The 15,176-nt window shown below is 64.6% G+C and overlaps 1 protein-coding gene across 1 annotated transcript in view; it reads left to right on the top strand.

Annotated features, from left to right (window-relative positions):
* Nucleotides 1–1,763: 1,763 nt before the first annotated feature.
* Nucleotides 1,764–15,176, top strand: part of RXRA (retinoid X receptor alpha) — a 92,700-nt gene continuing 79,287 nt past the window's right edge. Inside the window, exon 1 of the mRNA XM_055325992.1 lies at nucleotides 1,764–1,872. Within this exon, the coding sequence (XP_055181967.1) occupies nucleotides 1,845–1,872 (28 nt within the window). The 5' untranslated portion in view covers nucleotides 1,764–1,844. The remainder of the gene's footprint in view (nucleotides 1,873–15,176) is intronic.

Consider the following 15,176-nt stretch of genomic DNA (forward strand, 5'->3'; position numbering starts at 1 on the left):
AGCTCTCCCTGCGTGCTTGCCTGCCTCCAGCCCTGGCGGGAGGACATCACTTTGGGAAGCTGAGCCCCCAGAGGGAAGAAGGGTGTGATGGCAGTGGATGAGGGCCACAGCTCAACATGCTGCACTGGAAGGAAGGCGGGGAGCTGGACAGGGTAGGGGGCCCAAGAGCCAGCAAAGGGGAGGCCTTCTGCAATGGGGGGGGGTGTGTCAGTGGATCAAGCAGAAGCCAGGGGTACCGTACAGGGTGGGGCCCTGGCGTAGTTGTGCTGGTTGGGGGTGGCTCCAACTGCTGCTTGTTCCCCCTGCCCCCTCCCTACCATGCTCCTGCCCCAAGTAGAATGACAGCCTCCCCCCAGGGCAGGTCAGAGTGGCCCTAGCTCCCGGCTGTCAGGTGGCAGGCAGGTCCTGCTATACTCCCCATTTCACAGAGCAGAAAGTGAAGCCCAGATGGGGGGCAAGGCTAACCCAGTGTCACACTGGTGGCAGTGGTGCGCCAGGCAGTAGGACTGGCTTTTTTGTCAACGATGGGGAGTGGGGGTCTCTGGGCAGCAAGGCCATCAACTTCTAATCACTAGCGCCCCCGGGGGGGGGGGGGGGGCAGGATCACCATGCGCAGCCCATGTGACTTTGCTAAGCCCCTCCACCTCCTGGAGCCTGGGTCTCCCTGCCAAGGATGGGCGAGCAGGGCTTGTGGGGGCGGATGGCGAGGGGGCGCCTGCGGGCTGCATCTGCTGGGTGAGGCCCACCCCGCGCAGGTAACCCTTGAACCCCGACTCGGGCCGCCAAGCGGTCCAGGGCAGCGTGCTTCCTTTCGTTTTTCAGCAAACAAATCAGGAATTTAAAAGTCAGGGCAGAGAAGGAGCCCCGGGGCCCCGAAGTCAGCACCCAACTCAGGGCAGCTCCTCCCCAGCCCGGTGCAGGGATCCCGGGCCCCCCGCCCTCCGGGCCGGCTGCGGGGCAGGGCCCAGGGTGTCGGAGCCAGGGCTTCCCAGGGGCGTGGAAGCGGGCGGTGGGGGGCGGCTGGGGCCCAGGCCCAGGCACTGGAGGGCTCGCCGGCGGAGGCCTGGCCCGCACCCCTGCGCGAGCTCGGGCCACCGCGGGCCTCAGTTTCCCCACGTGGCGGCGGGCGGGGGCGGAGCGCGGCGCGGCCGGCCGCTTTGTGTGGCCGCCCAGACAATGGCCCGGCCGCGCACGGCTCGGCCGCCCGCCCGCCTCCCCCTCTGCGAGGAGGGAACCCCGCGCCCGCCCCTCCCCCGCCGCCCCGCGCGGCTCCCGGGAAGCGCGGCCGCGGCCAACTCGCAAGTTTGCGCGCCGCCCGCTCCGCGCTCGCGGCCCAGCGCGCGTGCTCGCGGGGGCGCGGGGGGCGCGGGGGGCGCGGGGGGCGCGGCGGCGCGGGGTCCGCGGGGGGGCGCGCGCCGGGCGGGGCGGCCGGGCCGGGCCGGGCCGGGCGGGGCGGGGCGGGGCGGCGGCGGCGGCGGCGGCGGCGGCGGCGGCGCTGCGCCGAGTCCGCGCCCGTCGCGGGCCCCCCGCCGCCCCCCCGCCGGCGCCGCCGCGGTCGGAGAGGAGCGGACGCGGGCGCGCGCGGCGGGGCGGCGGGCGCGGGCGCGGGCGGGGGCGGGGGCGCGGGCGCGGGCGCGCGCGGCGGCGGCGGCGGCGGCGGCGGCGGCGCGCAGCGCAAGTAGTTTACATTGTTGGGCGACTTTTGCAACAACTCGCCGCGCCGCGGCCTCCGCGCGCCGCCGCCGCCCCGCCGCCGCCGGCTCCCGCCGCCCGGGCCCGGCCGGCCGCGCCGGGGGCCGCCGCGCTCGCCCCGCCGTCCCGCCCCGGCCGCGGGGGCCGCCGACATGGACACCAAACATTTCCTGCCGCTCGGTGAGTGCTCGCGGGCCGGCGGGGCGGCGGGGCGGCGGGGCGGCGGGGCGGCGGGGCGGCGGGGCGGCGGGGCGCGTCCCCGGCCCGCTCGGCCCCGCGCCCCGGCCCCCGCGCGGCCCTCGCCGACTCGGGGCGCCGGCCTGGGGCGGGCGGCCGGGCAACTTTTCCCGGGCCGGCCGGGGCGCGGGGCGCGGGGCGCGGGGCGCGGGGCGCGGGGGGCGGGAGCGGCGGCGGCGGCGGCGGCGGCGGCGGCGGGCGGGGGGAGCGGGCGGCCGGCTGCGGGCGGGGGTCCCCCGGCGCCCCCTCCCTCCTCTGGCCACGCGGGTCCGCCGGTAGCCCCGGGCGCACAGCTCGCGCCGGGCTGCGCAGGGGCCGGGCCGGGGCGGGCGGAGCAACTTGTGCGCTCCCAGCCTGCGGCCGCCTGGCACCGGGACGGCCTGTGCGCCGCCGCCCGGGCTGCCGAGGCCAGCAGGCCGCCGGCCGGGGACGCGCGGACCCCTCCTCCCGGAGCGGCTCGGGCGGGGGTGCAGGGCCGCCCGGGGGCCGGAGCGCCGGGAGTCCCAGATCGGCGCCCCTTGCCCCGGCGCACCGGGCGTGGTGCGGGGCGTTCTCGGGGGGCCGGCTCTGCACTTGGGGGAAGGACACCCCCGGGCGCGGAGGCTCAGTTCTCCCGCCCTCCCGGTGCCATCCCGCCCAGGGGCTGCTCTGCCCCAGACCGCGTCCCGACTCCAGGCCCTGACCCACGTAGGAGGAGGAAGGGGCTTGGCCCGGCGCCCCCAGCCGCTGCCCTCCCTAGGGTTGGGGAGCCTGTGAGAGGCAGGGAAGGGGGAGGGGGTGGGGAGACTTCATGAACGGGCGCCGGGAAGGATATTAATTTGGTGGTGGGGCCGGCAGCCAGGCTGTCAGGCTGGGTGAAGGATCTGTGCTGAATGGAAATTAAAACAGCTGATTATGAATGAAAGCCCTCGGTCAGTTGCCCCTCCTGCCCGCCCACCCCCCTGCAGCCTGGGGCGCAGTTTGGCCACCAGGTTGGCGGTCAGAACCCAGCACAGCTGTACCGACCTTTGCTGAGATTGAGAGGTGGAGCGGAGCCAGTGTGGAGCTGCCTTCCCCCTGCCCATGGGTCAGGGGGAGGATCTGAGCACCCCTAGGTACCCCGCAGCCCACTCACAAACGGGGAGTGCTGCAGGGAGACTGGAACAAGGTTCGTCAGGTTTGTCAGATGGAGGAAGATGCCCTCTCTGATTCTGTGAGGTGAAGATCTCCAAAGGGACCAAGCTGAGTGCCCTCCTTGCATGAGCCTGGTCCTCCCCACAGCCTCCAGAGGTGGACATATGTGCCCATTTTGTGGATGAGAAAACTGGGAGAAGCTGAGGCCACAGGATACAAAGTGGTGTATTCTGGATTTTAACCCCCCAGTCAGTGGGTGCCAGTGTGTGTGGAAGAGAAAATAAAGCTAATAAGTAGGGTCTGTCGTCTTCCCCCCCTCTGCCCCCACCCCCACCCCCCTTGCTGGTCAAGGCTGGAGCACATTCCTATGTGCACAGAGCTAGGCTCTCCCAGAGGATCCCTTTTGGAGCAGGAACGTCTGGCTGTCTTTGCTCCCCGCCCCCAACATGGCAGGGCCCTGGCTGGGTACTAGGAGGGGAGCAGGAACAGGCTCTGACATTCTGGGAGGGTCCCGGGAGTTGGCCCATGTAGGGCTCAGGCTGCAGGGTAGTTGTGCTGGAATCCCCATGGAAAGGGGAGGTCCTGCCTCTGAGCCATTGCCCCAGGAAGCTGGATGGGTCACTCAGAGACTCAGAGGCTTTCCTCCTCCAGGCCGGTGGCCTCCCAGCAGCCCAAGCCCCAGGCTTGAGTGGAGAGTCCTGGGCTCTGATGACATTTTATTTTTTCTGAGCTTGTGACCAGCTCTGAAGTGCGGTGGAGTTGAAGGTCCGATTAAGCAGCTACTTGCCCAAGCTCTTTTGTAAACACAGCCTAATCCCTCCTGGGGGTGAGTGTCGGAAGGCCCCGCTCACTCGCTCACTCGGCCAGGGCCCGGCTGGCAGCCCAGGCCGGCCCTGGCGCTGCCAGGAAGGCCACACAGCCCTCCACTGTGCTTGCGGGGCCTTGGGCAGAGAGGGCCTCCTCCCCCAGCGCCCCTTGCCTCGGGGCCTGGTGGGTCTGGGCCCTTGCCCTCCTCCACCTGGGAGTTTGTTTCCTAGCTGCTGCTCACCGAGCTACCTGGTAAGGACAGGGACGAGCCCCAGCTATAGATCTGGGGGCTGAGTGGTCTGAGGCAGCCCCTGCTCCCAGTGCCCCCCACACCCATGAGGGAGGCCTGCAGAGGAGGCCCAGAGGTCCCAGGCCTGGCCAGACCCGGCTTGGCTAACACTAGCTCACTAGCTGCCTGAGGGGGCAGGGCGGCCAGTAGCAGAGCCACAGGCCCACTGGCCATCCTCTGGGGGACTCTCGGGGACCTGTGTGAGCTTGGAACCCTGGTGAGGGGCTTCTGGTAACATCAGAGCCCCGAGGGACCCAAAATAGAGCACATTCCGGGGCCTCCCGAAATAACAGGGTCACATGACTCTTGGGAGGCTGGGCTTGGAGGCCGGGCTTGGAGGCCGTCCTGCTGAGGCAGTTCTGTGGAGGCCTGGGCACTGCGGACTGTTGGGGCGTTTGTTTGGGTAAACTCTAGAGGGGGCTCTGTTTGTTGACAGGAGAAGTGTCAGGGCGAGAAAAACAGCCCTGACTGCGGCCTGACCGTGGCCTCTGCTCACAACCCGCGAGCTCGCCGGGATCTAGCTGCCGTGCCTGGGCCCAGCGTGCAGCCCTGACCCCCGCTGCCCAGACATGGTGGAATGAGCTGGCCCCAGGAAGGGCCGTGCTGGGAGAGCCAGCGGCTGGGGCTAGGGTTAGGCAGAGCGGAGCCAGCAGCCGCACTCACGCAGGGGTGGCCGCCGGGCAGTCCTGCCGGTGCACCGAGCTGTGTCTGGCCTTCAGGGCTGCAGGGACTGCGCTGCCTCCAGGAGGCCTTCTGCATGCTCTCTCTCCCTGGCCCCCACCGCACCCTCTCTGTTTCCAGTCCCGAGGGAGGGGGAGGGGGTTGTTGTGGAATTGTGCAGGCCCAGAGTGGGTGATTGGGGGTGGGCCCCTTCTCCGGCACGGGCACAGTGTGTCTGTCGGGGGCTCCGGCGGCGTCAGGAGAGCGAGCAGCTCCCAGGTGGTTGTAGGTGGGACAGACTGACTGCACAGCGGGGGTGTGGCAGCGGGGGGTGTAGAAGCGGGGTGGCGAAAGCCCTACATGCCCAGAGCCCATGGGAGCCGCCCGCGGAGTCCCATTTTCTTGAGCGGCGTGGGCTCTTCCACAGTGAGGGTGTTTCAGGGCTGTGGTCTCCAGGGCCAAGTGAGGCCAGCCTCTAGGAGAGGCTCCTGGGCCAGCTCAGCTGCCCTCCGTGGGACACAGAGCCGGGGCGGCAGAGCTGGCCCAGGCCTGGCACTGTCACCAGGCTGAGGCTTTGTAAGCCAAGACTTGCTCTTCGTTTCCTTCTCCACTGGTTTCAAGTTTGTCTTTGTTCTTTGTAGTGGGCCTTGGTGGCCAGGGCTCTGAGGGGCCCAAGCCATGGGAGCTAGCCATTGGCGGTACTAGGGATGCAGCGGGGCCCAGGCCCTCAGGACTCTGTATGTGGACTTGGAGCCTGGTGGCTAGTGGGACTGGTGCCCACTTGGGGCTCACCTTCGAGACCTTTGTCCCGATGCTCATGAAGCAGATCGATTTGAGGGATGCTGTGGAGGGATGCTAGTGCCCCCGGTCCATCCGATCCCCTGTACTGCCCTCCCTGCATCATTTCAGGTCTAGGAGATGCAGTGCCAGGCTCCCCCTCCTGGTCATGCCCTTTGGCACTTGCTCCCCACACCCACTCTCTCTGGAATGACCTGGCTGTCCCTGGGGTGGGAGGACCAGAGGCAGCACCTCGTGGAGGCCAGTGTTCTGTTGTTGGGCTGGTGGTCACGCCCCAGGGGTCCAGTCCTCTCCTTGCTGCCTGTGTGTGGCCTGCCTATCTCTCGGAGCCTCAGCTGAGCATTCGTCAAATGGACCTGGATCTTGGCCCCTGCTGGGTATTGGGGGGAGGAAGCCCGATTTGTTCTGATGGCCCATCTTCGGAGGCGAGGTCTGTGGCCAGGGGCACCCTGTTCCTCCTGCCTGGGGTGGGGTGGGGTGCGGGTCTGAAGGGCTGGACTGCAGGGATCCCAAAGTGGAGAGGGTGGCTGGGGCGGCAGACATGGAAGGGAGGGCGCCCCCGGCCTCTCGGAGGTGAGTGAGCACTGACGGGGCCCCTCGGCTGGGTGCCTTCACCCTTGCAGGTTCCTACTGCAAAGCCTATCCTTGAGGCCCACAGCAGGTGGGAGGAGCAGGGGATGCCCTTGCATGCCCTGCCAGCCTGGTGCGAGGTGTCCTGAGCCAGGGCCACCCCGCAGGCAGGGGGATTGTACCCTGGAGTTACCAGCGGTTGCGGCGCTCGGCAGCCTAATGAGTGCAAAATTGGGCAGAAAGCGGCTAAATGAAATTGGCGTGGCCACTGTGGGGGAGGGTGGGGGCATGCACACAAGTGTGCAGGGCCTGGATGTTTGCACGCTCACATTCTCCCTCCCCGACGGCCTCGGCCACACCGAGCTCTGGCCCCTGCCCCTGGGCCCTGCCTGGTGCTCTACCCAGAAGTGCTTGTTACGCATCCCTGTATCTTCGTGTCTGTCCCCTTGTCCCTGAGACCTGTGTCCCTGCCTCCCAGTGTCCCCACGTCTCCGTGCCCCGGCCTGATTTCCTTGTCTTCAGAATCCAGGCGGACCTTGTGGTCGTGGCCCACCCCCATTTGTCTACACCTCTCCCAACTGGTTCTGGGCCCTGGTCTTCCCCTTTTGAGAATGCTGTGGCTCCGGTCTTTGGGTACCTCCTGTGTACTTGGGACTTGATCTTTAGGACATCACGGGGATTTCATGGAGGCAAGCCCACTGAGCGGATGGGGACACTTAGCCCTTCTGGGAGGCCTGGCCTGGCCTTTGGATAGGAGCGCTGTTTCTCCTGGGCTGCTTGATCCTCAGCATTTTCAGAAGCCACTTGCCTACTGGGACCTGGACCTGTGCCCTGTCCCGGCTCTCTAGGAGCTCTATTACGGATCTTGGGCCTGCGGGTAAATGAGTGTTCTGTTCTGGAGGACTTGGTGGAAGCTTCACGATGTTCCTTCCATCCCTTTTCACACACGGAAGGCCCTCTGGGGAGTGGAGACGCTGATCCTCATCCAGGCTTGTCTTTGGTGGATGGCGGGGTGGCTGCTGTTGGGCTGGAAAGCCATGGCTTGGGTCAGCAGCCAGAGGCACAGCCTGAGGACCCCTGTGGCCTGGAGCCCTCCCCCTTGCCTGGGTCTGAGCCATCTAGCAGCAAATTCCTGAGGGAACTGGGTGGCGAGTGGCTGGGCTAGAATGGTCACATTAGGGCCCCAAGGCAGGGCGGGGTCTCGATCATCTCTGTGATCTGCATTCCCAATGCACACATGAATGCATGGCACATGCATGTGAACACATGGGTGCACATGCACACATGAACATCCCATATGCACGCATGTGCACACACACACGAAGGCACACATGTAAACACCTGCACACCCATGTACAAGTGCACATACACATATGTGCTGTGTACACACACAGATCCACACATACATGGCTTTGTGCATGCTAGTGTATATACGCACGGACACAGGCACAAGTGTACACGCCCTGCCTTCCCAGCCTATCCTAACAGCCCTGATGAGCTCTTCCTTACAAGAACCTGGGCCTGCTGGCTGGACTCCCATCTACATGCATGTAGTGCATAGCTGGTGGGTGCTGGCCTGGCCCTGCCTTCCCATGGAGATGGGTCTGAGGTGTGGAGGGCTGGTGAACCTTCCTGATGGAGCTGGTCCTGTCATGGGCTCTGCTGGAGAGGCAGGGCTGCAACAGGTGGTGGGGGGAGGGGTCTTCGAGTGGCAGGGACAGTGGGGACAAAGGCCCGGAGGCTGGGTGTCCAGGCCTGCATGGCTGCAACTGGGAGATGTGGTGCTGTGTGAGAGGAGGCAGGATAGGAAGTAGGGTCCGATGCATCCAAGTGAGGGTCTGGGGCTCAGGTCAGGTGTGTGGGGGCCATGGGGGGCCACGGGCAGGGTGGTGTCCGTGGTTGGAATTAGGCCTCCAGCTGTGTGCAGAAGGTGGGCAGGAGGCAGGCAGGAGATGGAAGGAAGAGGGGTCCAGTGGGCCTGGAACCCGGCTGACCAGGTGTTGCTCTGTGTGGGCTGCCACCCTGCCTTGGCCGGGCACTCCTCGGTAGTTGCCTCCTGGGGGTGAGGAGGTCAGGCCAGGCCCCTGGGCCAGACTGCAGATCTCTACTGTCCCTGATCACGGGGATGAGTGAGTAGTCATTTCCCTCCCTGGCCCCCACCTCTCCTGCTGTCCCCTTTCCCTTCCTGGCCCTCGGGCCCTTGGCCTGCCCTTGGGGGGAAATGCTATCCACTCCATGTGCCCCTCCCACGTTAACCGAGACATTCCAGGGCCTGGGGTACTGGTGGGGCTCTGGGAAAGATGATGAAACAGTCTGGTGGTCAAGGGGGCTCAAGCCCGGGTCTGGGAAGATGAGTCCTAGACCAAGGGTACCTGGTCAAGTCGGGGGGACAGGCTGTCCATAGGGGGCAGGACGGCTGGGGTCCTGGGAGCAGGGCAGGGACCTGAGGGCCATGTTAGGACTGGCCTTGGGGCTGGGGCCTGGGAACTGGGGGCCCTTGTGGGGCCTGCACCACGGGGGCCTCAGTGTGAGGCATTAACCCGGGACCCCCCCCGCCCCCCCGATGTTCACAATTGGCCCTTGGCTCTGAGTTCGTGAGATAGGTGGCTCCGAGCTCTGTTAACTGGGGCTATGGATGAAAAAGGGAGACTCTTGGCCTGAGACCCTGCTCCCGGGGTGACCCAGAGCCTGGCCCTGGCTCCCTGCACCTCTGTGGTTTCCAGCTGTGCCTCAGTTTCCCCACTGTGCTTGGGGCACAGGGCTGGTGGCTGTGGGTCTCAGGAGAGGGAGCCTCCAGCATGGAGGGGAGGGGAGGGGAGGGAGGGGTGGGGAGTGTGAGTTGGTCCTGGGCCAGACAGTGTGTAAATCCTCCAGCTCGGTGGATAAACCCTGTGGAGTTCAAAGCCAGCCCCGGGTGTGGCCTCCTGGCTGTAATGAGGTTACTGATTCAACAGGCTTCCTGGTGCTGCGGCCCAGAACCGAGGGAGGCTGGGAAGCCCGGGGGAGGGATCTAAGTATCCCATAATTGACCAATTTAGCTTAAGTGTCCGCACTGGCCCTAGGCAGAGGTCAGGCAGCGACAGCCCAGGTGGCTGGAGTGGTGAACTCATGGGCTCCCGATGGATGCCCGCCTTGCCTGGAGTTCCCTGGAGCAGGTGCCTGCGGGCCCTGGCCGGCACCGTGTGCCCCCTGGGTGTCCCTCTGCCCCTTCACTGTGCCTTTGGCTCCAGCGCCGTGCCCTTAGCCAAGTCCTTTTGGAGGCCTGCTTGGTTCTCAGCAGGGCTGGTCCAGGATGTGCTGTGAACGGTGTGGGATGGTGGGTGGCATCCTGGACTCGGTGCTGGGCTGGCTGGGCTTGGGCACCAGCATCAGGTCCACAGGCCCTTGGCCTTGTTGTGTCCTCATGCCTGCCGTGGGGGGGGAGGGGGGGAGTTGTGCGGCCTTGTAGGGACACATGAGGGTTAGCTGATCAGTGGGAGGCCGTCCTGGTGGAGCAGGTGCTCAGCCAGTGTGCACTCCTGATGCCCTGGCCCCACATGCCTTCCCTTGCTCCTGAGGTTCCCTGAGGGCAGGGCCCATCTCAAGGGTGTGCAGTCATGTGGTACCCAACATGGGTGTCCTGGCCACCTTTGGTTGGTTAGGGACTGGGATGGAGAAGCCCCCGCGACTGGCTGTCAGTGGGATCCCACTGTGTGGAGGATGCACCCAGTGCCCCTGTCTTCCTTAAAACCTGGGCCTCGTGTCTGGAGATGCACTTTGCTCATTGTTTGCCCCTCAGGGGCCAGGCATTGGGCAGCACCAGTTGGTGACCATCAGTGATGGGGTTGGCACAGTAGTAGCCACGTACTTACTGAGCTGTCCCAGGTTCGGCTCTGTGTGGACCGGCCCATGATGGGGGATGAATGCTTCAGGCTTAGGGAGGTCCGCATGACATGCCCGAAGTGCTCTGGTTGGTGAAGGCCTGGAAGGCTAGCTCTGGGATCGAAGCCGGGGGGGTGGGGGGCTGTCTTGAGACAGTCGGTGCCTCCTGTGCACCCTCTGGGGCTGGCTTTGTCCAAAGCGGCTTTGGGGTGCTTTCAGCAGAGGCTGTTGCTGCTGCTCGCAGGAGAGGCCTGTACAGTTGAGCTCTGGGTGGGGGCCGTCCCTGGGGCCCCTGGTCTCAGCCTGCTTGGGTGGATGGGTGGTTCCCCACCCCTGCCTCCTCAGGGGTGCTCTCTGACCAGCTTGTTGCATGCCTGGCCTCAGTTTCCCTGGTATTCTCTGGCAGCCAGAAGCCTCTACTCTTCCCTCCTGGTGCCTTGGCCTCGTTCCCATAAGCTGGTGGCCATCTGATTGGGGTGTTGCCGCTGGGGACCAGCTTCTCAGGAAATGGCGTTAAGCCCTCCCTGGGTTGAGGAGGACAGGCCCTGGGTGGGGTGGGCAGGGAGGTGCCTGTGTGCTAGGAAGCCTCGGCTCTGAGTTGGGGGGAGGGGCAGGGGTCTGAGGCTGGGCCTGGCTGTGGGTCTAAACTGGGAGTGTTGGGTTGAAACAGTTTGGGGTGATGGCTTGTATGGGGAAATTGTGAACCTTACAGGTGGGGGCCGGCATCATTGTCGGCAGCGGGGGCGTCCTGCCACCACTTGTTGCAGGCCAGCCTCCTCTTTTCCTGGGTTCTGACCTCCTCTGCCTGGAACTCTCCATGGTTTTCCTTCACCCCCAGTGTGGAGGCCAGGCCTCTGCTCAGGGTCTCGTGGCCCTGGAGCCTCTCCTGCCTCATTAAGCGCCACTGACTGTTCTTCCTTGCCTTCTCGTGTTCCCAGCTTGCTGCTGAGAGGGTGTCCTGTGTGAGGAATGAGTGCCAGCTCTCAGTTGTTATCTGGGCGGCCCTGGGCTGTTTCACTGGCCTTCAGTTTCCTTACCTGTAAACTGCCTGGGGAGGCTTCACAGGAGAGGTGGTGTCGTAGTTGAGTTTTGAGGCATGAACAGGAGTTTGTTGGGTGGGCTGTGGAAAGGGAATCAAGGTAGAGAGAATGGGTGAGCCCTCCCCGGGGATTTCTTACCCCAGGGAAGGGCACAGAGGGGGATGCCCATGTGGATATAGGCAGGAGTCCTCCCTGGAGGATTTCAGAAGAGTCTGATTGGGTGGCCAGGCTACTGTGATTTGCCTCTTGATAGCTGGGTTGTAGGTCTGTGCTGGTGAGGAACCGTGTGAGCACTGTGGGGGGTGGTGAGGGGTGTAGTCAGCTGGTCTGGGAATAATTAACCCTGTGAGGAGTTAAGGGTGGCCGTGGGCCTGGCTCTGACCTGGCAGACCCCAGGCTGGCCGTTGGCAGCCCCTGCAGGCCCGATGTCCCTCTGCTTCCCAGGCCCTGAAACGTCCTGGTCTGGAGTATGACCCATTCTGGCCCAGCACACGTGGCCCTAGCTCGGAGCTCTGGTTCCTGGGGTGAGTGGCCATAGCTGGGTGTCTCTGGGTGGAGTAGCTGGGGGGGCCCTTGTTCACCCCCCCCCGTCAGGTCCGTGCCCATGGTGCCCCCTCCTGCTGCCCCTGTCCCTCTCCCGGTGGCAGCTAGGTGTCATGTGCCCAGCAGCCTCCTGTGTGAGCCCTGGGCTGTGTTCTCCCTGCATCGAAGACAAAACTGATGAGGCCAGAGTCCACAGGAGGAGGTGGAGTCGCTCCCACCCCTCCCTTGCTCCTGGACTTTATGCCCAGGACCAAGGTCAGGAGGAGGGCTGAGAGGTGGAGACCACAGGCACTGGGTGCTGGTCTGTGACCCCCGGGGCAGGGTGGTGCTGGCTTCGGCCTTCCTGGGCCCCCAGGGCCTCCCTCTAGCTTTTTCTGTCTCAGGGGGCACAAGATCCGGGCTGCAGCCCTCCTAGCCTGCTGGGTACACCTAGCCCTCCTCGCAAGAGGCCTCCAGACCACGGGCCCGGGGATAAGTGGCACGCGTGGTGCCCCTGGACTGTCCCGTCTGCCACATGATCTTGGTGACTTGGAGCACATTGCTTCCTCCCTCTTTATCTCGATTCCTAGTTGGTGGAGTGGAAGGAAGGATGTTGGAGTTGCTGGAGGCGGGAAGCATGCTGGCTGGGGCTGCTCCCCTTGGTGGGCACTGCTGCCTGGGCCAGCTCTGTCCCCCTCGGGTCTCTGAGACTGCTTTGGGGTGGTTTCTAGATCTTGTTTGTGCCTGAAGCCACGGTGCCAGGCGCTGCCCCAGCTTTCCAAAATGTTTGTTGATTGAAATTAGTGCACCATGCGATGCCTCTCCTGCCCTCTGCACTTCAGAGGAGCTGTCAGCAGGGAGCCTACCCATCTCCAAGTTGGCTTTTAAGATGATGCGAACCACCCTCCTTCTGGGGCGGTCTGTGGACTTTTGAGGGAGGGGAGTGCTGTGGTGTGCAGCCCAGTGCCAATTCCTGGGAGTGGAGCACAGAGAGTGCGGCGTGATGGGCCAGAGCCCTGCCCTGGAGGGTCCCCTGAGGTACCCTTGAAGGAGCCTGTGGTGGTGTCATTCTTGCCCGCAGGCAAGCCCCCCGCCCATCCCCTCTGCTTCATTAGCTGCAGCTACTACCTGCTGCTACAGTGGTCCTGGTTGCCCTTGGACTCAGGTCCCAGATGCATACAAGGAAGGACCCTCCACTCCCAGGGACTACCCATGTTAGGACCAGGTTCCATCCTCTACCACTAAGCAGAGGGTCGGTGACGGGGATCAAGGCCTGGCCCCGAGGTCCAGAGCAAACATCTGGCCGGCCTGTCTGACTGGCTGTGTGTCCATAGACATCTGGCCCTACTGGGGCAGCAGAGTTGAGTGAGGCCCAGCCCCCAAGGGGTGAGTGGTGTTTGGGGTCAGAGAACAGAGATGGACTCAGTGGTGCCAGTTGACAGCGAGTTGCCTTGGACCAGATTCTCAAAACCTTTCTGGGCCTTGGCTTGCTTATGTATACAGCAGGGCTGATGGCTGTATACAGCCATGGCTGTATACCTGTGAGGGTAGGTCACGCGCAGTGAGCATGGAGCTGAGGTTGGTTGGTCTGATGTCACCTCTGCTCTTGCTCTGGGGGAGGAGCCGGTGTGAGTGGGGTGGTAGGAAGACGTTCTGGAAGCAGGTGGAGCTCGCCCTGGTGTTTGCTGGGTTGGGGCCCTCTGAATTGGGTCCTGAGGGATGGATAGGAGTTTGGGAGAAGTCTGCCTCTATATTCTCAGGCCTGTGTGGAAGCTTTGTATTGTCAGGGGCCACCCTGGAGCAGGGCTCCTTGAATCTGCCTGTGTGGCTAGAGCCAAGCCACTGAGGGGAGAGGAGGGAGCTGGAGTCGGGGTGTGGAAAAGGCCCTGGATCTTCTCTGTCTCTGTTAATCACTGCTGTCTCAGAAGTGGGGCCAGTGGGCAGGATAGTGGAGTGGTAACCAGGTGGCCTCCGTGTCTGGAAGACTGATGTGCCTTTTATGGAACGCAGAGAGCTGTGGAGGGGCAGGTCTGGGGGCGAGCAGGACTTTGGCAGGGGATGCGTTCTGACACCCCCAGTGGCCTCATGGGGCTAGAGTACAGGGGAGAGGCCAGGGCTGTGATGTGGGGTGCCACGGGGTGGGAGGGGCAGGAAAGCCTGGCGGGCGGAGGTCACTGCCAGGGTGGTCCTGAAGAGAGCAGAGGTGGAAGCAGGCCAGGGCCCCCACCCCGTCAGGGGCATCCTTCCAGGCTGTGCACATGGGGAGGTGTTTGCGCCGGGCTTCAGAGGCAGGACCCCCACTCACCTTCCCTTTTCATTTCTCGGTGCTGCTTTTTGTGGTGGGGGCTGCTGGCCTGGGGCTCAGCGGAGCGGGAGCTGTGCCCATCTGCCTGGTGGCTCTGTGGCTGCAGAGCAGCAGCTGAGAGTGGCCCTAAGGACCAGGAAAAAGCCAGCAGCAGGCAGCACCCTGGCGTCTCCTTGAGGAGGAGGGAGGGGGTCCTCATCCCTGCCCTGGAGTAGGGGGGCTGCTGGGACCTCCAGCGGCAGGGTTCTGGTGGCTGGTTCACGCTATGCTCTCTGCCCTCACCTCTTTGATGGTCCATTGGAAGAATGTGTTTGGCAGCCGTTGTAAGAGGTTACTTCCACTCTGGGCCCCTGCTGCAGCGGGGGGACACAGCCGGGGTGTGGCGTGTCCTGGATCGCCAGGCTGGAGACTAGGTCCTCACTACCACCCCCCGAGGCCTGGTCCGCTCCTCACTGGGTACCTGTCTGGTGCATGCCAGGAGGCCCGGCCTGGGCTGCTGGCACCTATACCCAGGCATCCGGGCAGTGGGGAGCATGTGCATTGGCCTGATGGCCTGGTTTGGGTCCTAGCTGAGTGTCTACACCTGCAAACAGGGCTCGTGATAGCCCTAGGGTGCCTGCGGGTTGCAGGAGATGGGGATGCCCCAGGCAGAATGCAGAGCACTGCTTGGGATATGCAGGGCCTCTCTGGACCTTGTTCCTCAGGCTGAAGGGTGGGCAAGTGTGCACGCACGGCCCTCGGCCTGGAACTCCCACTGCTGGGTGTCCGATGCCTGCCGACTTCCGTCTGGCTGCTGTGGGATAGGCATTGCAAAGAGGACGTGTCATGGCGTTCCGAGGGCTGCCAGGTGTTGGGGTGCAATCTGCGTCTTCCCAGCCACAGGATGTGGACAGCTTTGCTTCCAGGTTGACTGGCCCCACCCAGGACTAGGGATGCCTCATCCCTCTGATCCATCCCGGGGTCACAGGGCAAGGTCACATCTCCACCTGCCTTTACTGGCTGCAACCCTTGGGAGAGGCGTGCCCCCCATGTGGGGAGTCCAGCCTCCCTGCCTGCAGCCCATTGCTGACACTTATCTGCTTGCGGGCAGTTGCTGTGTCTCTGGCCCGGGCAGCGGGGCCCCGGGAGGCTGGGGAGTGGGGGAGGGCCTGGCTCCAGAGCCCATGTTGGCCCTGGACGCAGCTGATAAGCTGCAGAGCTTATCGGAGGGCAGCCGGTGCCCCGCACCCCCTTGGGCATCACTTCAGTGTGCGTGGACGCCAGGCCCTGTGCTCTGCTCAGC

The sequence above is a fragment of the Nyctereutes procyonoides genome, unplaced genomic scaffold, assembly GCF_905146905.1.
Source record: "Nyctereutes procyonoides isolate TBG_1078 unplaced genomic scaffold, NYPRO_anot_genome, whole genome shotgun sequence".
In the NCBI taxonomy this organism is placed as follows: Eukaryota; Metazoa; Chordata; class Mammalia; order Carnivora; family Canidae; genus Nyctereutes; species Nyctereutes procyonoides.